The sequence below is a fragment of the Phoenix dactylifera genome, chromosome 2, assembly GCF_009389715.1.
Source record: "Phoenix dactylifera cultivar Barhee BC4 chromosome 2, palm_55x_up_171113_PBpolish2nd_filt_p, whole genome shotgun sequence".
In the NCBI taxonomy this organism is placed as follows: Eukaryota; Viridiplantae; Streptophyta; class Magnoliopsida; order Arecales; family Arecaceae; genus Phoenix; species Phoenix dactylifera.
The window spans coordinates 25,493,542-25,517,632 of NC_052393.1; the positions used below are offsets into that span (position 1 = coordinate 25,493,542).

The 24,091-nt window shown below is 36.1% G+C and overlaps 1 protein-coding gene across 13 annotated transcripts in view; it reads left to right on the plus strand.

The window, feature by feature from the left end:
* The first annotated feature begins 14,459 nt into the window (after window positions 1–14,459).
* The window catches only part of LOC103710558 (WD repeat-containing protein 48-like), a 39,116-nt gene continuing 29,484 nt past the window's right edge, over window positions 14,460–24,091 (plus strand). For 8 of the 13 annotated variants that reach the window (XR_604642.4, XR_003386344.2, XM_008796331.4 and 5 more), the window contains exons 1-3: window positions 14,468–14,772; window positions 18,774–18,883; window positions 19,037–19,195. Coding sequence is in view for 7 of the 13 variants with exons in the window: in XM_008796331.4 (XP_008794553.1) it covers window positions 18,785–18,883; window positions 19,037–19,195 (258 nt within the window). In the remaining 6 variants the exon portion in view is untranslated. Of the gene's footprint in view, window positions 14,773–18,773; window positions 18,884–19,036; window positions 19,196–24,091 lie in introns of all 13 variants that reach the window. The other 5 variants (XR_003386347.2, XR_003386346.2, XR_005510746.1 and 2 more) reach the window with 2 other exon arrangements.

Below are 24,091 nucleotides of genomic sequence, written 5' to 3' on the forward strand. Positions count from 1 at the left end.
TGGGTACTTATACAGGATCAAGGAACCAAATAATACCTTCCGGCTAGCCATTTTGGGTGAAGTCTTGGGTTGTTACAAATGGTATCAGAGCGGACCCGGCCCATAACCTATGTGGACTAGGGGACACTGCAGCACGGATCTATTGGGGCTGACCACGGGCCAATCGTGGTGTTTGTGATTAGATTTGAATAGATATGAACCCTTAGCCTGACGAGGACGTCAGGGCTTGAACGGAGGGAGTATGTGAGGACCCGTGCGGGCGTGTGTTTAGTCCCACATCGGTTATTTGCTGGGTAGATCTTGGGTACTTATACAGGATCAAGGAACCAAATAATACCTTCCGGCTAGCCATTTTGGGTGAGGTCTTGGGTTGTTACAGAGTGTATCCAGGCAAAGAACATACGGTCTCCAATATTTAATCGACGTCGCGCATTTCGAACCTGGACCATGTCGGTGGAAACAAAGCTCCGTTCCAATTGTGCTACCATCTTGGTGGCATAATTGTCTCTTTCAACAACAAAAATACCTAATTATACTATTTATGATAAATCTTGACATATAATGTTTAATGTACTATTATCTATCAAAAATAGTAAATTTAATCAACAGGAGTAAGTGAAAACCCATAGTGTAAATGTAAGCTATATAAATCAGCTTAATGCTCTTAGATATAATATTATACGCGATTTTAATTATATATATATATATATATATATATATATATATATATATATATATATATATATATATATATATATTAAAACAAAGAAAAAATATTGCCCTCCTCCATCCCAGGGCTCTTCTCTTTCCTCCCCCATAGGTCCGCTCTCTTTAGCCCCCAACCACAAGCCCTTTTCTAACTTATTTTCACTTTTTATTTTTTAATATATTAATTATATTTTTCTCAAAAAAATGTCTATGTTTTATATTTTTCTTCATTTCTTTTTTTCATAAATTTTATTTTATTGAATATCCTTTTTAGAGTTTTTAGGTTTGCATTGTATATTTAATTTTTGATCATTTATTTATCTTGCAGAGGATCCATTTTCATTCATGTTCTATGCATGCTTATGTTTCATTTTGTTTTCACAAGATTTAACTTTTGCCAAATTTCTTACTCCTATTTATATATTTATTTTTATTTAAAACTTTATCATCTAACTTATAAATATATCAATTTGATAATTTCTTTTTTTATTTCTTTTCTTCTAACTCCATTAACTTCTCTTTCTATTTTTAATTCATTTATATAATTTCTCAATTTTTGTTTTGTGTCATTGATTTGGTTTTATTTGTATCTTATTATATTATTTTCTTTTTTCTTCCTCTGCATGCTTACCACTTTACTTCATGGATTATTTTGCATTTTAGATATACAATAGAAACTTTCAAGTTTCTCTTTATTCTTTTTTTTTTAAAGCGATCCATTTTTACTTTAGTAATATATGTTTTCTTATGTCATTTTATCTTTATTTTGTTTTAAGTTTTCTGTTTAATTACAATTTGTTTTCCTTAGTTTTATTTATATTTTTGTTTTGTATTCTAAATTTCTTTTTTATTATATATATATATATATATATATTTATCTAAATCAAAATAAGAAAATAGAAATAATTTATTATTTTGTTTTTGTCATGCCCCGAATCTAGCATCTGAGTCTGAAATGTAATACAGCTGCATACTTTTTAGAGCAGAGCCCTAGAGAATATATTAGGCTTAAAAATTTATCACAATTTTAATATTCGTAGACCAAAATGATCTCATCTTATGACAGATAACAAAACTGTTCCAATTACAAAATTTAATTTTCCAACCAGTATTAGTGATGTTTTATCTAAGCATCCTCTCCACTTGTAATTTCAACCACAGTCATATACTATGCAACCTTCAACTCTAAAAAAGAGAAAGAAGAAGAAGGTTATGAGCTTCACAGCTCAATAAGAATTTCAAATTGTTACACTATAGATAATAAGAAAATAATCAACTTATAAATCCAGATAAATGAATATCGTATCAATAGTCAAAAAACTCATAAATAGCATGTATATAAGTTTTTATTAACATTTTTTCAAAGAAGCATATACAAACATATATAAATATTTCATATATAATCCATTGTTCAACAACAATTTCTTAAGTCATGTTATTCATTCTCATTAATTTGATTTTCAGGTTCCATGTCACTTTTCTTTTCTAGCTTTGGACTAACCAAGTTCTTGATTCGGTCTATGATTGATACTATACCAGGTTATAACCTATGGTGGCTATCCCACTCGTAGTAGTTTTTCACGCATAAGCCGATGTCAGCTATCCCACTCGTAGTGGCTTTTATGCATAAGCCTATGTCCGCTATCCCACTCGTAGTGGCTTCCACGCATAAGCCCGTGTCGGCTATCCCACTCGTAGTGGCTTCCATGCATAAGCCCGTAGCGGCTATCGTACTCGTAGTAGCTTCCACGCATAAACTCGTGGCGGCTATCCCACTCATAGTGTCTTCCATGCATAAGCATGTGGCGGCAATGATGAAGTTAATTTAAACCATATCTTATATACTTAATTTACCTATTACTCTTATCAAATTAATTATCACATGTCTGTAAAATTCAAGATATCTTGGTTCATCTAATCATATTCTCAATATCTGATATGTATAATAACCAATACTTGCACCGGAAATTATATATAAGCATATTGTTACATGCCAATCTAATACAAATCTCATGATCTAAGAGTTTGATTTGAACTCGGATTGCATTGGATAACATCGATTTTTGCTGGAATTTGGGGAGGAAGAAGACTCCCAGCTAAGGTCTTCTTCCCCAATCCCCTCATGTGCCGAGCATGGGTCGGGTTCAGCCTGGCCTGTTCGAGCCGACCCACAAGCTAGGCTAGTCAGGTCGACTTGGGTCTGGCCACTTCAGGCGAGCCCACAAGCCCAAAAATCTAGGTTATTACTAAAAGTGCATTCTAGGTTCTTCGGTGTTTAGCATGCTGAATTTTTTTTTAAAAAAAAACTATGGCTGAACCTGATCGGGTTGCCTACATACCCCTTCACAAGGAGGATCAAGCCACATATAGTTCTTTTTAAGTTTCAAAAACGCAGCGAAAAAATGAATCAAACAATTTAATTCATGCATGCTTATAAGATCAAATCTAGAAATCAGCACATTAAGAACACATAGGATTAATTATGCTAAAACTTTTATGCATGATTAACTATCAGATCTGAAACTTAAGAACTCTATTCCAATTAATCTCCGAATATCCATCGAATGGATTCTAGAGATATCTTTGTGAGGAGCCCCAAAAGAGGGTAAAACCTCGAAGAATCGGACCTAGACCTTGACACCATAATAAATGATTAATGCTAGATTAATACTTTTTATGATGGATGAAAGTTGTGGATCTGATCCTTGACTTCGCAGCCACGCACACGAATGGCCTCTACGAAAAGTACACGCGAAGCCCTGAAGGATCTTCTTCCGCAACAGTACTAGCAGCTGCAGAACACTTGAAAGCTGAAATCTGCTGGCCGGAATTCAATCAACTCTTGATCAATCGTCTTGAAGCAGATGGAGATGAGGTTTGTAAGAAAAGTAGAGGACTCAGATCTGATCTTGAATCTTCTAGATATTCACCCTGAAAACCCTATCTAAAATGGAGAAGAAGAGGAGGAGGAGGTGTGTGAGGAAGAAGACTGCAATCGATGTGTTTTTGGTGCCCATGTTTGACCCCTTTTAATGGCCTCCAAATTTTCATTCAAAATTTGAAATTTATCTTCAAAAAATCTCCTTTAGTTGGCACATGCAAAGGAATAGGAACAACCCAAATCAGATCTCAACCAAATCTGATTTAAATTCAAATTTTAAACACATGTGCAAGAGGGGAGGAATTTGAAATCCATGCAGCAGAATTTTTCTTCCTCTTGTCGTATATCTTTCATTTGAAATTCGAATTTAAATGATTCAGAGGTTCACACGCCAACTTGGAAAGTTATTTGATGTATGAAATCATTTAATATATTGCTTAATGTTTGAATTCAAATTCAAACTACAAACAATGTCGTCATATGTCAAGCAATGGGTCCATGCGCCATGCAATAATTTTGGTTTATTTAAAATTCATGAAATCAATTCCATGTCACCACTAATTGCCACATCATCTGAGCCTAATCCCTTTGGGTTGCACCTTATCAAATTTGGTCAAACCCGAATTAAAACAAAGCAATTTGGTTAAACCCAATCTAATCAGGTCAGACCCTGATTGAGCTCAAATTGAATCCAATTCAATTTTTGGCTCATCCAAACTCAATCAAATTAAATTAATTACTTTGTGTTGGACCTAATCTAATTAGGTCAATCCCCAATTAAGTGTAAATTAATTTAAAATTAATTTGATCAGCTTAAGTCCTTTTTGGTTCTGACCTAATCCAATCAGGTCAAAAACCTGATTGAGCCCAAACTTGAATCCAATTCAATTTGGCTCATCCTTAGCACAATTACTCAATCAAATTGAGTTTATTAGTAATTTAATTACTAATTAATCCTTCAATAATTATTTTAATTATTTTATAAGATAATTTAACAATCAAATTGACCAAATTACCTCTGAATGATTCTTAATCATTCATCAGCTTTCTTGATCAATCAGGAATCTTCTATGCGTGTGACTTCATAGGTTCGAACTAAGCCAGTAGTATAGAAACAATTTCCTACACTAATCGATGTGACCATCTAGCAATGGTACCCGATGTCCGGATAGGCCGAATATATGCGAAGCAAATATTCTGGAATCCTGAACTATGGTTACTGTATAACTCAATCTCTTTGACTCCTAATGCCAGGATGACTTAGAGCTCACTGTCAACCCTATAATTAGTACATCCATTATGTGATTAACTTTAGATATTCCGTGACTCCTCACTGGGATTACCCTGGCCAAGGTTTTGCTAAATTAATCACAAGACATTATCTCCTATTTTCAGGAGGGGTCAATCCATCTTGACTCACAACTGACTACGCAAGTACTTGACTGTACCCAGTGACCTTCTGTCACTGAATTAGAAATTCAGGTAGTCCGATACCAAAGTACAGTAAGTTGCTTGCTAGTCACAGGTTGCGGTCTTAGGTCAGGGGGCCAAACTTATACCCATATCCACTCGGAACATCTCTCGATAGTAGAGCGTTCCAGAATTGGTCACGTTCAGTGAAATATACTCCTATACTTCACCTATGTGGCATACCAGTGTCTCCACACTCCTTGGTTAAGAGGACAACCAACGTATATGTCACACAACGACTTAATCTCGATAATGCTGTCGTCCTAGTAACAATATATCATTTGGTCGCGAACAAGTTTAAGGACTCAAAGAAAAATCCTCCTTTATCATAACATAAGTCCTAAGGACTTCCTCATATAAGAGTTCATTTGAAGATGAAATGATGAATAATGCCAAATAACACTTTATTAATTTGTCAATTCATTTACAAAATTCAATCATCAATATGCTGACGATTGATATTTAGGATACAAATCCTAACAACTCCCACTTAGCCTAATGCTAATCGGCACAGTATCTAATAACCATATTCGACTTGTGTTTGTCGAACTCTTTGATACCGAGGACTTTAGTAAATGGGTCAGCCAGATTTTCTTTTGTGTCAATCTTCTGAAGATCAATATCACCTCGATCGATGATCTCTCGAACCAGGTGGTAGCGACGTAGAATATGCTTGGTCCGCTGATGTGCTTTGGGTTCTTTTGCTTGAGCTATGGCCCCGGTATTGTCACAAAATACAGGCACTGGACTATCAATGGAGGGTGTCACTCCAAGCTCGGTAATGAACTTCCACAACCATACAGCTTCCTTGGCAGCATCAGATGTTGCGATATATTCTGCTTCACATGTAGAATCTGCCACTGTATGCTGCTTGGAACTCTTTCAGCAGATGGCCCGACCCTTAAGAGTGAAGATATATCCTGACACGCTCTTGCTATCATCTTGATCTGACTGAAAACTTGAATTAGTATATCCCTCAAGTTTTCAGTCAGAATCACCATAGACAAGCCACTGATCTTTAGTATTTCTCAAATACTTAAGGATGATTTTTACAACCTTCCAGTGGTTGCTACCTGGATCAGACTGGTATCTGCTCACTACTCCTAGTGAGCATACCACGTCTGGTCTAGTACATGTCATGGCATACATTATAGATCCCACTACCGAAGCATATGGAATTTTATCCGTACTCTCTCTTTCCTAAGGGTTGTCGGACAATCCCTTTTAGAGAGGTTAATTCCATGGTCCATCGGAAGATAGCTTTTTTTAGAATTAATCATACTGAACCTCTTCAGTATAGTATCAATGTATGTGGATTGGGATAATCCAAGCAATCTTCTAGATCTATCTCTATAGATCTTCATCCCTAGGATGTAAGATGTTTCTCCCAAATCCTTCATGGCAAATTGAGATGATAGCCAAACCTTTATTCTTTGTAATGCAGGAATGTCATTTCCGATTAAAAGAATGTCATCCACATATAAAATAAGAAATATAATAACGGAATTATTTGCCCATTTATAAATGCAAGGTTCCTCTTCATTCTTAATGAAGCCATATGTTTTGATTACCTTATCAAAACATATATTCCAACTCCGTGAATCTTGCTTTAATCCATAAATGGATTTTTGAAGCTTGCATACTTTAGACTCATCAGCAGATGTAAAACCTTCAGGTTGTATCATATACACTTCCTCTTCTAAATCTCCATTTAGAAATGCGGTCTTTACATCCATTTGCCAGATTTCATAGTCTAAATGTGCTGCTATCGCAAGCACAATCCGAATGGACTGGAGCATTGCCACAGGAGAAAACGTCTCGTCATAGTCAATACCATAATATTGACGATATCCCTTGGCAACCAAACGGGCTTTATAGGTCTCTACCTTTCCGTCTGCGCCCCGTTTCCTTTTGAATATCCACTTACACCCTATGGGTTTAATCCCTTCGAGTGGGTCAACTAATGTCCATACATCATTGGCCCACATACATCAGAATGTACAAGGGTCAATAAATCACTGGCTCATTCACCTTTTTCGGTAAAAGGTGATTTAGTTATTTTACCAAGAAGGCATGATTCACAGGTTGTCAATGATTCGCAATCATTAACATTGAAGATTCCCTCTTTACTTAACCTGTTCATCCTGTTCTTGTTAATATGACCTAGCCTATGATGCCAAAGGTAGACATCCGTGACATTATCTATTCTATAGCGCTTATTGGATTTATACATTACATGAACAGGCTGTGACAAAATGTAAATGCCATTACTCAAAATTCCATTCATTACAACAACATCATTCCAAATGACATTGCAATAATCCTTTTTTATTGATATTTCATAACCATTTTTGGCCAGAAGGCCTACAGAAATGATATTCAATAGAAAACTTGGACAATAGTGACAATCACTAAGGACATTTACATGAGAGCTGAATTCAAGTTTAAGAATTTCTAAAGCTAGAACTGGAACTGGTCTTCCATCTCAAACATTCAGGAACCTTTCTCCTTCTTCAAACCTCTTACTGACTTGTAGCCACTGCAACGAATTGCAAATATTAAAAGGACTACCGGTATCCAATACCCAGGTCGAATTATCACAAATAGATAAATTGCAAGGTGTTATCATATAAGTACCTTGATTGGCAACTGATTGCCCACTTTTCTTAGGCCGGTTCGGATCGAGGGATGTAATGTAAAGAGGACAGTTCCTCTTCCAATGTCCTTGCTTCTTGCAGAAGAAGCACTCCGCCTTTCTCTGATCAGCCTTTTTATTCTTTTTCTGACTAGGCTGAGCATGGTGCACCTGTTTCTTTTCGATTTTATTTTTCTTTTTTCCTTTCTTAAAGGGGCGACCCTTGGATGAACCTCCCACTAAGTTCACCATCTTCTTAAGAAGTTGGTGATCATTCTCAAACGTCTATAGTAACCCCAACAATTGGTGATAATTCACTACAGGTTTCGTTATACGAAAATGTGTGAGAAAAGGACGATATGATCTAGGCAATGAGTTTAGTATGGCATCCTTTCCCAATTGATCATGAAGAAAAAATCCAAGAGAGCTTAGACGCTCGATCAACTCAATCATATACAGTACATGATCAGTTACCGAGGTTCCATCTTTCATTCGGGCGCTGAAGATGGCACAACTAGTTTTGTGCCTCTCAACATCGTCAGGAACGCCGAATGATTCATTCAACACTTGAATGATATCTTCCGACTGCGTATTCTCAAAACGCCTACTAAACTCATCACTCATTGCTGCCAACATGATGCATCGAACAGTGATCCGATCACTGAGCCACTTCTGATACGTGTCTCTAGCCGATCTTGATGCATTAGCAGCGGGCTGCTTAGGTGCTTGATCCGTTATCACATAAAGGATCCTCTCATGCTCTAGCATTATTTTCAGTTTTCTATGCCAATTATTGAAATTTGGACCAGTCAACTTGTCATTGTCCAACAATGAGCGAAGTGACAAAATGGCCATTTTTGCATAAAATTTTTTTTTGGCTATTAGTATATGAATTGACTAAACTCAATAGACTTGGACTTTAGTCTAAAGGTACTCCCACTATTTTATACAAATTGGTAGCCTCTACCTCTAATTCGAAAAATTACTCCTAATTCTTTAGTGGGCACTAGAACCCAATAGATCGCATATAGGCCCGAGTGTGGCTCGGCCAACCCATTGCACCTATTGGTAGGTTCTTAACCAATTGCTTCAACAAGCAACTTCTAGTGATAATTTTGCCCTAGGTTTTTCGGCAGGCGTGTGGCGCCTCCACCGAATACCCTAGTCAGGTCCAACCATTAAATGATAGGGTTAAGTCTAATCAACTAATAGACGACCAAGCCCGAGTGTGGCTCGGCTCACCTGACCGCCTATTGAAGGTACACTTAACTCATTATATATTGAATAACAATTCCAATGCTTGATAAGTACCAGGCGTGTGGCGCCTCTAATAATTATCAAAATATTGGACCCATTATCACCCAACTTAATGGGAGGCTATGACTTAGTTATCCCCATAACCATTTCATTTTAAGGACCTAATAATTTTAGAGAATTTCATAATTAGGATAGATAAGAAGATCCGGTTAGTCTAATTTCTCCCACTGACTTCACCAAATCAGATTAGACTAAAACCGATTAAGAAGACACCTAAATCAGTCATACTGATTTTTCTTAAGGCATGGGCTAACTCAAATCATTAAGTGATCCAATCAAAATGTGATTGACCATGTCGGCCAGGTAAGTGAGATCGGTGGAAGGGATATACTATTAACTCGACAAAGACGAATCAGTGCGAGTAGCTCCCAATTAAAAATCACCGGTCGAGTCTGTCAAACTTATCTTAGACACCGACTGGTTAATCAATTTCGATTTGATTACTCAAATGTCTCGGGCTGCACCACTGAGCCTAAATCAAGTTCCATCTTGGTCTAATCAAAGACATGGACTTGATCCATCTACAACTATTGTAAATTGACCTAGAATTTTCTTGACCTAATCTAGTTACTACTTAATTAGATTTGATCAATTAATTCTATTAGTCTATGTATGATTCTAACCTTAGGTCTAACCCAATCCTAAGAACTTGATTCAAGCTAATCCATATGCCTAAAGAATTATGCAATGTCAATTAATTGAGTTACAATTCTATTTCATAACACTTAATTCTTAATTAAGTTTAGACTTATGAAAGTTTTGATCATTGCATATTTTTTTTAATTACATATTAATTTCAATCTTTCAGTTCTTAAAACACATTTTTAGATATGAGTTTTTGTAATTAATCACATGTAATCAGATTTAATTCATGTTTAAGTCATTATGTTTTATGTTCATGCATCACATATACATAACAACATGAATTAATACAAACAACATACATCTTATGTATTTATTTTTTTACTTTTATTTTCAGATCTGATTTGTTCATTAAAATCAGAGATTATATGAATCATAAACTTTATTAGATCTAATCTAAACAATATTATGATTTCATATTTATTCATGTTACTAATCCTAACACAAACATGCATCATATGCATCCAAAATTTCAGATCTACTTAATCATGCATAATCAGCAATTAAATCAATCATAAAAAGCACTTTAGATCTAATCTAAACATGTTAATGATTTCATATTTAATTGCAATAATTAAAACATAAAAGTTTAAATATAAACCTGGCTCTGATACCACTGAAAGTGCATCCTAGGTTCTTCGGTGTTTAGAATGCTGAATTTTTTTTTTTAAACCATGGCTGAACCTGATCGGGTTGCCTACGTGCCCCTTCACAAGGGGGATCAAGCCACACGTAGTTCTTTTTAAGTTTCAAAAATGCAGCGGAAAAATGAATCAAATAATTTAATTCATGCATGCTTACAAGATCAAATCTAGAAATCAGCACATTAAGAACACATAGGATTATGCCGGAATCGTTTAAACAATTATGCTAAAACTTTTATGCATGATTAATTATCAGATATGAAGCTTAAGAATTCTATTCCAATTAATCTCCGAATATCCATCGAATGAATTCTAGAGATATCTCCGTGAGGAGCCCCAAAAGAGGGTAAAACCTCGGGGAATCGAACCTAGACCTTGACACCATAATAAATGATTAATGCTAGATTAATACCTTTTATGATGGATGAAAGTTGTGGATCTGATCCTTGACTTCGCAGCCACGCACACGAATGGCCTCTACGAGAAGTACACGCGAAGCCCTGAAGGATCTTCTTCCGCAACCGTACTAGCAGCTGCAGAACACTTGAAAGCTGAAATCTGCTCGCCGGAATTCAATCAACTCTTGATCAATCGTCTTGAAGCAGATGGAGATGAGGTTTGTAAGGAAAGTAGAGGACTCAGATCTGATCTTGAATCTTCTAGATATTCACCCTGAAAACCCTATCTAAAATGGAGAAGAAGAGGAGGAGGACGCGTGTGAGGAAGAAGGCTAAAATCGATGTGTTTTTGGTGCCCATGTTTGACCCTTTTTAATGGCCTCCGAATTTTCATTCAAAATTCGAAATTTATCTTCAGAAAATCTCCTTTAGTTGGCGCATGCAAAGGAATAGGAACAACCCAAATCAGATCTCAACCAAATCTGATTTAAATTCAAATTTTAAACATATGTGCAAGAGGGGAGAAATTTGAAATCTGCAGCAATATTTACAATGTATATTTATAAATTTTCTTAGAAGGATATAATTTAGATACAAGATGTGATATATATGTAGCTATAATTGCTAGATTATTTTCTATTTTCTTCCTCTGCATGCTTACCACTTTACTTCATGGATTATTTTGTATTTTATATTTACAATAGAAACTTTCAAGTTTCTCTTTATTCTTTTTTTTTCTTAAAGCGATCCATTTTTACTTTAGTAATATATGTTTTCTTATGTCATTTTATCTTTATTTTGTTTTAAATTTTCTATTTTATTACAATTTGTTTTCCTTAGTTTTATTTATATTTTTGTTTTGTATTCTAAATTTCTCTTTTTATTATATATATATATATTTACCTAAATCAAAATAAAAAATAGAAATAATTTATTATTTTGTTTTTGTCATGCCTCGAATCTAGCATCTGAGTCTGAAATGTAATATTGCTGCATACTTTTTAGAGCAGAGCCCTAGAAAATATGTTAGGCCTAAAATTTTATCACAATTTTAATATTCGTAAACCAAAATGATCTCATTTTATGACAGATAACAAAACTGTTCCAATTACAAAATTTAATTTTCCAACCAGTATTAATGATGTTTTATCTAAGCATCCTCTCCACTTGTAATTTCAACCTCGGTCATATACTATGCAACCTGCAACTCTAAAAAAGAGAAAGAGGAAGAAGGTTATGAGTTTCACAGCTCAATAAGAATTTCAAATTGTTACACCATAGATAATAAGAAAATAATCAACTTATAATGCCAGATAAATGAATATCGTATCAATAGTCAAAAAACTCATAAATAGCATGTATATAAGTTTTTATTAACATTTTTTCAAAGAAGCATATACAGACATATATAAATATTTCATATATAATCCATTGTTCAACAACAATTATTAAGTCATGTTATTCATTCTCATTAACTTGATTTTCAGGTTCCTTGTCACTTTTCTTTTCTAGCTTTGGACTAACCAAGTTCTTGATTCGGTCTATGACAGATACTATACGAGGTTATAACCTGTGGCGGCTATCCCACTCGTAGTAGTTTTTCACACATAAGCCGATGTCGGCTATCCCACTCGTAGTGGCTTTCACGCATAAGCCCATGTCAGCTATCCCACTCGTAGTGGCTTCCACGCATAAGCCTGTGTCGGCTACCCACTCGTAGTGACTTCTATGCATAAGCCCGTGGCGGCTATCGCACTCGTAGTAGCTTCCACGCATAAACTCGTGGCAGCTATCCCACTTATAGTGTCTTCCATGCATAAGCCTGTGGCGGCAATGACGAAGTTAATTCAAACCATATCTTATATGCTTAATTTTCCTATAACTCTTATCAATTTAATTATCACATGCCTGTCAAATTCCAGATAAATTTGTTTATCTAATCATATTCTCAATATATAATATGTATAATAATCAATATTTGCATCGGAAATCATATAAAAGCACATTGTTACATGCCAAACTGATACAAATCTCATGATCTAAGAGTTTGATTTGAACTCGGATTGCATTGGATAACATCGATTTTTGCTGGAATTGGGGAGGAAGAAGACTCCCAGCCGAGGTCTTCTTCCCCAATCCCCTCATGTGCCGAGCATGGGTCGGGTTCAACCTGGCCTATTCGAGCCGACCCACAAGCTAGGCTAGTCAGGGTCAACTTAGGTCTGGCCACTTCAGGCGAGCCCACAAGCCCAAAAATCTAGGTTATTACAGCTTTAGTTATTATTATTTTAGCAAATGTGCATTACATGTGCCTAGTATATATAAAATGATAGTTTTAAAATTAAGATATAATTTTTTTTTGATTCTCTTATTATTTTCTATACCAAGAATAAATATCCTTTATATTTATCTTAAAAAAATGTTGACCACCCGCGAGCTTTCTCACCCAAGTACTATCTCTTCTCCTTTTCCTAACTTTTTTTCATAAAGCATCCAAATAGATTAAAATCTATCTTTCTCTATTTTGACACCAAGTTAATTGGACTCATCATATCAACCCTAAATAAATTGGACTTTATCCGTCCCTCCTTTCTTTCTTCCCTCAAATATGCATTGCATGGTTATATATTCTTACCTTGTTGTTTGTAAATAATTCTTATATTTACAATGTATATTTATAAATTTTCTTAGAGGGATATAATTTAGATACAAGATGTGATATATATGTAGCTATAATTGCTAGATTGAGATGCAATGGCCATATTAAAAGAAGATTTCTAAAATCTTTTTTGTTTTTGGGTACACCAGCTGCTTACACAAAAATAAAATCATATTTACTCTAACCCCCCATCCCTCTTATTTTTATTTACTTTTGTTAATGATGTCGGACCCTCTCCTCCTTTGATTTTGAAGGTAGTCCACAAGGACTACTATTATTTAGCATTTTCTAGATACATCATTATTAATCAATGTTTTTTTATTTATGTCTATTTATTTCTAATTTTTAACCATCCATAAGTATACCAATCATCTCTAGCCCCATGGCAAGACAATTGTCCACGTGCATTGCTCTCTCTTTTGCAAGGCTGGAATCGTTTGGACTTGGCCAGGCCATATGAGCTGGCCCAAAGATTTTTGGAGATTTGAAGTTTTTTTTTTAGGTTTTTTTTATTTGAATACCTTCCTAAATATCGAATTTTGCATAAATACCTTCCAAAATTGATATTTGCATGTATACCCCCGTAAAATACTGGCTCTGCTATTCTATATTTTTTTATCCTTGTTTTTGCATATGTACCTACGCCATCTAACGCCATTAAAAAATAACAGTTTCAAATTAAAATAACTAAAATAACTTTAATGGGTAGATGCACAAAAAGAAACATTTATAAGGCGATAGCGATAGGAGATAAAAAAAAAATTTCAAAATTTTAATTTATTTTTAATTAAAATATATGATCCTTATTAACGGTGTTAGAAGAACTGTTATTTAGGGATATTTGTGCAAAAACAGTATTTTATGAAGGTGCAAAAATAAATATAAATTTAAGAGAATATTCGTGCAAATTTGAATTCTTAGAAGGATATTCATTATTCATAAACTATTTTTTTTTTCAAATCTTGAGCTGAACCAGGCCCGAGCCCAAGCCCAGGCCCAGGCCCGACTGGATAAGCCCAATCATCGTATTCTTCCAGGGAATCCACCGTCTTTTCTTCCCCTCGCCTGTTCCCTTTCTGCAACTAAAATTTCTCCGTGATGTAGTTTGGTGGCATCTTATTTCCGAGGGATCTATTGACGGCAGGGTACGTATGTTTCCAAGACGCGCTGAAGTCTAATATACACTGGTCTCGACCAAACGCAAACTATGGATTTGGTTGGGGATCAACGCGGGCCAAGCGGCACCCCGGAACGCACCAAGTCAAAAATGGAGCCTCCAATAAAGCTAAAACGAGAAAAAGGAAAAAAGTAAAAACTACCCTTCCTGGGGACTGGGGTGGCCCGTCGTCGTCTCTCTCATCGAGCCCTCTCCGCCATTCCGAACGGCACTGGGGATCAATCGCCATCGTTTCGTCTCAGTACGTCCTCTCTTCTCTCACCGCTCCTTCCCTCGCCCCAAACCCTAACCCTCGTCATCTTGAACGATCAGGTTCTTGAGTCGATCGATCGCCGTGATCGGATACTTTTAATCATGGTGTAAACTGTCCGGGTCTTCGATTTCTCGACTCGATTCCATCTGGTATCGAGGGTTTTGTTGCAAAAAGACGTTGATTCTTTCGGTCGATTCATTTTTGGAGCTAATTCTGGTTTCCTAGATTAGTAGTACTCGGGGAATCATCATGCGGGGCGTGTTAGGAATTTAATCTTAACCTGCACGTAGCTGATTACTAGGTTCTCTTCTATGATAATCTTCTAGAAGTCCTTTTATAGAAGAAATGATAAATTTTGCGAATTGAGATCCTATTCTGAAAGGTTGGGCCCTACTAAGTGCACATTCTTCTATTTGCCTTCAAAGTATGTGCTATGGAAGAAACATCTAATGACTGGAAAGCTATCAGTTGAAAAATTTAACTTGCTTATGCTTAATGATCAATCACTATCAGTTTGAAATTAGTCCTTGTACTGCTAATGTTTATATTCAATTATACATAACATCTGATGACTGTTATAGGTTAACCGAGTTCGCTTTAATGTAGATCCAGTTAATCTGGTGACTTATTTTATAATGGATTTCACGTTTCTTTTGTTCTTGTGTGTATTTTTCCGAATAGACTTGTTTCTAAGGCTATATAAGATCACAAGTTGTTATGTTATGTTATCACAACAATTCTTCATGTTCTTGTGGACAGTCCAAACAACCATGGAACTGTCCAACTTTATCCTTCATTTATCAACTACAAAAACTATTTAACATTTTGTATTTATTACCTTCGCTGTTTGTGATGGTCAAACTATAGCATGTTATGCTAGGCATCAACATCTATAGATGCAGAATTCTTTTTGCGATTACTCTACAACTATTAATATATGCGTGAGGAAAATGTTTTAGTTCTAATCTTGGATAATTTGGATTGCTACGTAGTGATATTGAATTATGTTTGAGACTCTAATACAACATTTTTAGACTGCAAAAAAAAACATGCTCTCAACCTCTTGTTCACTTTATATTGCATGACAACTAACATGATTAGCCGGGTGTGTATACTAGGTGCAAATGATTAGTTGACTGCCCTTGCATAACCAGTTGGGACAATGCGGTATTTTCTGGCTGACCTTGTGCTGAACCATGGACATTTTAGATTACAATATAGCCACAGTTGTTAGCAAAGTTTTAAATATTGTGGGATGGCATCCTCCCAATTTATCCTTAGAATGATGTGCTCTGCATCGTGACACTAAGGATGGTGAATGTCCTATCCCATCCTAGTCCATTTTTTCTGACTAGTGCCATTTTGACACTTGGGACATGGCTCCATCCAGATGCTCAGGACGGTGGGACACTTTTCTATTCCATCGGTATTTAAAACCGTAGTTGTTGATCTTTTTCTATCCCATCTTGACCATATGATTCTTGAAAACCTTTTCAAAAGGAACATGTGTCTACATGAAGGTATATCGTCTTAGTATCGGCCCCAGTACCTGTGCCACACTATCACTATGACGGTACAATATGGTATGGAGCCGATTCGGCATACCATGTACCGGTACTGAATCAGTACGGTACGGTACGCTCCGTACCCCGGGTTTGGTATGGTAGACGAACCTTGGTCTACACTATGGTCAACCTAGCTCAAGCAACCTGTTGAGGTGGTAGGCAGAGCATGTTTATAGGCTTCATCCTCCCAAAAATGCCAGCAAGGACTTATGAGGCATGCTAGTTTACTCATATATTATCAAACAAATGTTCCTTACCTTCTTAAATTAAGTAATATGAGCTCATGTTTTGAAAGAATGCATTATCACCAGTGGAAGCCTTTTTCCCTTAAATTTAATCTTAATTTATTAAAAAAAAAGTATCATTCAGTGTATGAGGCTTCCGACATTGCAAGGTTTAAGAAGGGTCAGGTGTATGCAATCTTACTCCCATGTGTGAAGAAGCTATTTCCGTGTTTTAAATCTATGATATCCAGGTCACATTGGAGCAAACCTTACCATCGTGCCAAGTTTATCTTAATTTATTAATGTACCAAAACAACTTTATCTTGATTTGTTAAATGTTAGTAATCATATTAACAAAGCTTGATTTTTAAGTAAAACAAAGTGAATCTGGTGCATGTCAGGGAAAAATTGTAGATGAGTTTTAAAAGTTGATTTTTATTTGTTCATGGGCTTGATTGCCAGTAGACAGATTTTTTTTTTTTTGTGCAGAACTCAAAATGCTGACTTTAAGGAAACACTTATCTTGAACTGATTGGCAATTTGTTAATATAGTGTGTTGGTCATGGTGTTAATACTCAATACCACTATTTTAGCCATATAATGTTGATGGCCAAAATTGTCATTCGGAGCTATAACATTCATAATGGAATGGTATTATGCTATTTTTTTTTGAAATCCCCTCTTGCTGTGTCACAGCACCGGTTTCAGGCCACTGTAATTGGAAAATAACCGAATAATTCTGATATGACGAAATCATGGGCACTATTACCTATATAATGCATCATAGGTAATATGTAGTATAAAGAACACTTAATTATTTTGTAGTTATAGCATCATAAATTTTAGGGTGAACCATGATTTACATTTTTTTTGTGTGTGTTCATGTGTGTGTGCAAAGATAGGGCTTGAATCATTCTTATCACTAAGGGCTCGTTTGGTTCGCGGGAAGCATTTTTCCTCCTAGGAATATGATTCCTGGGAAACAAATTCCTAGGAAAAGGATGCCTAGGAAAGTACTTTTGGCATGTTTGGTTGACCATGGAAAAATGGCAAATTTCTAAAGTACTTATGTTTGGTTGGCCATCCACTTTCCTAGGAAAGTTATGTATAATTTCTATTATGCCCTTAATAAAAATTAGGTTTTTAATGTCTCTTTAATGCTTCTTTAATGCTGAAAGGACTTTTTGGGAAAAAGTAAAAATGGAGTAATTCCTGCCTCATGGGAAAGTAACTTTTCCATGTTTCTCATGGGAAAGACTTTCCCATGAAGGGCTCGTTTGGTTCGCGGGAAGTATTTTCCCTCCTAGGAATATGATTCCTGGAAATCAGATTCCTAGGAAGAGGATACCTAGGAAAGTACTTTTGGCATGTTTGGTTAACTATGGGAAAGTGACAAATTTCCAAAGTGGTTATGTTTGGTTGACCATCCACTTTCCTAGGAAAGTTAAGTATAATTCCTATTATGCCCTTAATAAAAATTAGGTCTTTAATGCCTCTTTAATGCTTCTTTAATGCTGAAGGGTCTTTTTGGGAAAAAATAAAAAAAGAGTGATTCCCACCTCATGGGAAAGTAACTTTCCCATGTTTCTCATGGGAAAGACTTTCCCATGAAATGTGGGAATCATATTCCCATGGGAATACAACTTTCCCATCTCTCTCCTTTGAAAACTCCAACCAAACAAGAGGCATTTCATTACTTTCCCGTTGACCACACTTTCCCCCCTCCTTTTCCTGCGAACCAAACGAGCCCGAAATGTGGGAATCATATTCCCATGGGAATTCAACTTTTCCTTCTCTCTCCTTTGAAAACTCCAACCAAACAAGAGGCATCTCATTACTTTCCCGTTGACCACACTTTCCCCCTTCTTTTCCCGCGAACCAAACGAGCCCTAAGTAACATGTGGATTTATGAATGATTTTTACAAAACAAAGCAGCAGGCAACTTGCAAGAACTTTTGTGCAAAGCATCGGGCTTGAAATTTTTATCACCAAATGAAATGTTGATATGTGAATCACAACCTGCAAATTCTTTTTTGAATGAAGGATTGGTTTACTGCATGTGTGCTGACATGTTATCACTGTTTTGCTGTACCGTTATTATTCATTGCTTCTTCCTGTTAGTTTTGCCCTTTTCATTTATTTAAAAAGTAAACAAATATGAAGATGGTTTCTTTGACAGTATTGATGTCATTTGTTTTAGGGACACTTGCAATGCATCGTGTGGGAAGTGCTGGTAACACATCAAATTCATCACGTCCTAGAAAAGAAAAACGCTTAACATATGTGCTGAATGATGCCGATGACACGAAGGTATGGTGTTTTTCTCCCCCTTCACTTATTCTCCTTATCATCCTTTCTAGCACCACCTTGGTATAAAATGATCATTGCTTTGGGTTTCAAGATTAAGTTGTGGATGTAGGTGTTGGACATATTGTTCCACTTCAGGTATTGTCTTTTCTGCAGCATTGTGCAGGTGTGAACTGCCTGGCTGTTTTAAAATCTCTGTCTCCTGATGGCTGTGATTATCTTTTCACTGGGAGCCGTGATGGGACACTGAAGAGATGGGCTTTGACTGATAATGATGCTACCTACTCGGCAACATTTGAGTCACATGTTGACTGGGTATATGTTCCTACACCTTACCTTGGATTCTTTTCTACATATATAATAAGAAATCATCTTTTCTGTTTGTGCATGGTATGTTTTTATTGTTATCAGATTGTTATTTCTCATCCACTTTACATCTTCTATCCTTTGTAAAATGGATGTCTTAATCACAATGAAATAATTTCAACTATTCTGCCACTTATGTCCTTTACCCAAGGTGACGACTACTTTTATTATCTTCCAAATGCTTAGTTTGAAATAAGAGTCTTTATTCATTTATGTCATATACAATGAATTTGTTCATGCTTTTGAAATTTATTTGATTTTATTATTTAAGTAGACCTATCCATTGGTGACTCTTACTTTGTAGGAGACTCTCAGTTATGTGGTAATTTTGTGATGTTCTTACACTATTTTATCAATTTTGGCTTAGTTAGTTATACATCAACTTGTGGTCTCAAACTTTTATATACACAATGCATTGGTGTTTGTATTACTTGACCTATTGTGAATCCGATCTAAATTTCTACCAAAGGCTCCCATCCAGTCTCACTCATATTTTAATGTATATTTATGTACTTTTTAACCAACCCAACCTATAAAACCTATAGTTCTAAAGCTTCTAGCCAACGAACCCAATTGTAGTCTGTGTCTGATAAACTACGAACTTTTCATTAGTAATTGTCTCTTGAGCCAACAGAACTTGACCAACCTTACATGACCTAACTAAACTTATGTAGTTTAGTTAAGTTGATGGGTCAGATCAAGTTAAGGTTGGGTATTTCGTTGGTTGGCCCTAACTTGACACAACCCCAAATTGCATCCAAGGAGGAAGAGGTGCAGGTTTGAGCAGGAGGAATGATGTCTTTTCCTCTTTTTTTTTCCGCTGGCTTTTCTTCACATTTGAGAGAGGGTGGTTTCTATCCCCTCTTTGTTTAACATGTATAAATGTGACCAATATCTGTGGGTATGATATGTAGTCTTGCATGCAGGTCAAAAGGAAAGAAAGAAAAATGAATTATGAAGATGATAAAGATATCTACTTTAGTCTATCACTTTTTTGGTTCAAATTTTGTTGCTCATATTATGCCGTAGGTACCGGTGTATACCGACCATACTAGTACTAAATTGGTACGCACTACAGGAGGCACACCAAGTGTCGATACACCAAATTGACCTCCGTATCCAATGTAGCGACATTGAATTCGGGGGTCAAAGAGTTTCATAAAACGTTCTTGGTGGAAAAAAATGTGAGTGAAAGATCCCACTGAATCGAATTGGATCAGAAATCTTTTTCCCTTTTAGAAGATACAGGAGCGAAACAATCAACCTATTGATATTGGAAGACTAAAAAGATTCTTCCAATGTCTCATTTCTGGGTCCAATGGAATTCATAGGTATAGGAAGTATCAGGATAGTACCGGTACGGGGTCTGATATCGAGAAGGCGAACCTTGTTGTTGCTTGTTTGCGAAGATGTTTGTGATAGAAAAAGGGGAGCTTATACTTGACCAAATACAAAATATTTAACGTCTTCACCTAGGAAGCTTATGCAAGAATAAGCAATACTTTGAGATACTCAATAGTATTTGATGTTGAAGCAGTGTGTGGGCCAACTAGGCAAAGAAACTAATAGTGGAACCTCAGTTGTGAACAAAACCTAGCATATCAGAGGTCCATATTCTAATGGAACTAGGCATTCATATGTGGCCATGTTGTGCCATATTCTCTCTCTCTCTCTCTCTCTCTCTCTCTCTCTCTCTCTTCTTTTGAGAACTAGGATGGGAGGAATTGGGTGATGTTAGGATTTGAACCCATGCCACTAGCATCAAAACCAGCGACTTTACCAATTGAGCTAGTTGGCACCCTCTACTTTGGAGGGGTTAGTTGGGTCTTGTCATCATTTCAAAAGTTGTTAGATTGTTTCTAGTTTAGTATGGAAATTGTGTGTTTGTTATTGCGGGCACTTCTCTATTTGAAAGAGATTTATTTAGACATATGAATGCATTAGGTTAGTTTGAGTTTCACCTGCTGTTAGGTTTATTTTAATATCTCTAATGTGGATTTGATGTAGTTGACAAATCTGTTCAATGTTTTTTACAATTAAAAAACTCCATGCTTTGCAAAATTGGAAGGGAGGAAAAGGATTCATGTGGCTGACTCTAACTAGTTTGGTATTAAGCCTTAGTTGAGTTGAGTTTGTCATCACCCAACTTGCCCTATACCTAAAGTTCTCTGGAAGGTTTGTCAGTTTTATTTCATAGAGAATTTAAGGCCCAAGTAAATTTAGTAGTCTAATAGTGCAAATACATAACTTCCTTATTTTGCTGCAAAGATGAGGAATTTGAGCACTTCCTTGACTTTGAGTATTTTTGATTTTTATGCCTTCTACTTTTATCATCTACCTTTATCCTCTAAGTCATCTTTGTAAGCCTAAAGCCCAAAAAATAAACTGCTAGTGTCTCCATTCTATAATGGTTGGGATTATTGTTCCTAAAATGATCCTTTAAAGTTTTACAACTTTATGGTTAGCTGCCATCCTAATGCCGTTATTGCCAATCAATTCTAGGGCATTGAGGCGTGCTATGGGACGTATGCTAGGTATTTTGGAGAGACAATAGTTCTTTGAGTTTTACATAGGACATTTTCCTTCACCTGTTCATCCATTTATTTGGATCCAATGGCCTATTTGCTTTAACTTGTTGAAACTGCATATGACATCAAAAACCTAATGGTATCGATTAGTGTTATTAGATTTACATAATTCTTTAAAAACAATAGAGGGCTTTTAAATGACTTCTTTCTCTCTTTAGGTCTCTATAGGAGAAAGCCTTGGATAAGGGACTCTGCCCACTTCATTTAAAAGATGGTAGCCTCTATCATCTAATTCAGTCATGAAGCCTACTTAAACCATTCCTCTTCTCTTTGGGGAGAATGAATCAAGTCTCCTGTTGCTTAATCTTTTTAGCACCACCAGAGTTGGAAAAAGAAAAAGGCACTGCCAAGGTCCATTGATTCAATACCGTGACCCATATAGTCAGGTACCATACTGACACACAGTATGTAGTCTGGTGTCGGTTTGATGCTGGTACAACCATTTCAGGCTCAATCTAGAGAGACTCTCGACAGAGGAGGTGATGTGTGGAGGTACAAGGGTTTTGGTGAGCTATGGTACTTGGTGGTTGGCATGGCAAGAGGGAGGGGTCGAAGTAGGGCACCTGGCTATCAGACTCATAAGGAGGGCGAGGCGGAGAGATTGGAGAGAGGATAGAGTGGCATCGAGCATCGACGTCTAGCTACAAGAAAGGAGGAGGGCGAGGATCAGGTTGATTCGCCTAATAATATCGGGTCTGGCCCGAACCGGCCAGAATTGGTCGCGAACCGGCTGGAACCATTTGGAACTGGCTGGTTCCATACGTACTCGGTGCGAACTGTCCGGTTAGCACCGAGTCGGCCCGATTCGGAACTGGAGCCCCTCTTCCTTTTTTTCTTTTGTTAAAGAAGAGGTTGGGAAGGCTCGACGCCTTCCCAATATTGCTTCTCTGTAACACGTACACTCTAACGGCTCTCTTTTCCCCCAATTTGCAAAATCACACCGATTCAACGCGATTGAAAAAAGATCCAAGCCTAATAAGGTGTGCTTCCTCTCTCCTATTTCATTTTCTTTATTTTTTTGGGCTCCAAAAAATAGCTCAAAAGTTGCAAAATAAGAAAAGATTATGCCAAATTTTTTGATTTGGGCTTGATTTTATGTTAAGTTGTAAATCTATGGTTGATATACACAATGCTTAAAAACTTTTAATTTTCGGATTATACATAATTTTTAAAAATAAAAATATATTTTTAGATTAAAAATAAAAAATAAAAAAAATAAAATTTTTAAAAAAATGTAAAATCATAAACGTATTTAGGGGCATGCAAGCTACTCTCCAGCAAAATTTGGTGTTCATTTATTCATGTTTTGATGCGATCATGCATACAGCGGCTTAGGCCTAAATTTAGAAAAAATTGAGAAAGGTAGCCTTTGATGCATGTCCACAGGATAGGGACCACAGTGCACGATTTGGTACAACTCGCGAAAATACGATTGCATATAGGAGACTGGCTCCTTGAGGTCATTCAGGAGGACATGATGCCACTGCAAATGATCTTGTTTGTGGAGTAGGATTCATAGACGTATTAGATTTCGAGTCATAAATTGGATCCTATTAACCACAACCACAGGCAACTTATGACCTATACGGATATGGATATGGTGCGTCTTAGATATTTTCTGGTGGCTACTATTCTACGCAGTTTGGAGCATTTTACGGATCAGATTTTACTACCGACTTATTCGGATGGGTCCCTTCACAACCATTTTATCAGCCAAAGGACACCTCTCAGAGTCAGAGCTTCAATGAGAGATCCGAGAGTATTTATAATTAAGGAATGAATATATAAGACTACAACATGCTCGGTTAGAGGGGTGGGCTAATGTGTCTTCTGACTATGCTAATGATCCGGATATCTTCAAGAGGCATCGCCACTTGACGAAATTTTAGATATCGATATGTATAATGTACTTTAAATATATCTAATTAATTGTATTATTTTATATTTTTACCTTACTAATTGATTTGAGGTTATTTCATATTGCTTCTTGTATCATACAACATCTCACTAATTATTTTATATTTTGTATCACTTTAAAATAACAAAATGCATCTTTAGGTTAAATCGGGACCATAGAAACATAAAAAAAATCAAAAAATATCAAACAAAATAAAAAAAAATCAAAGTAGACTTAAAATCATTGAAAAAGTTGAAAAAGATTGATTACCAATTAATTAAATTTGAAAAACTCAAAACCAACACACTCAAGCATACCATGTGAACCGGCACGCCCAAGTGTACTGTGTGTCGGTACTCG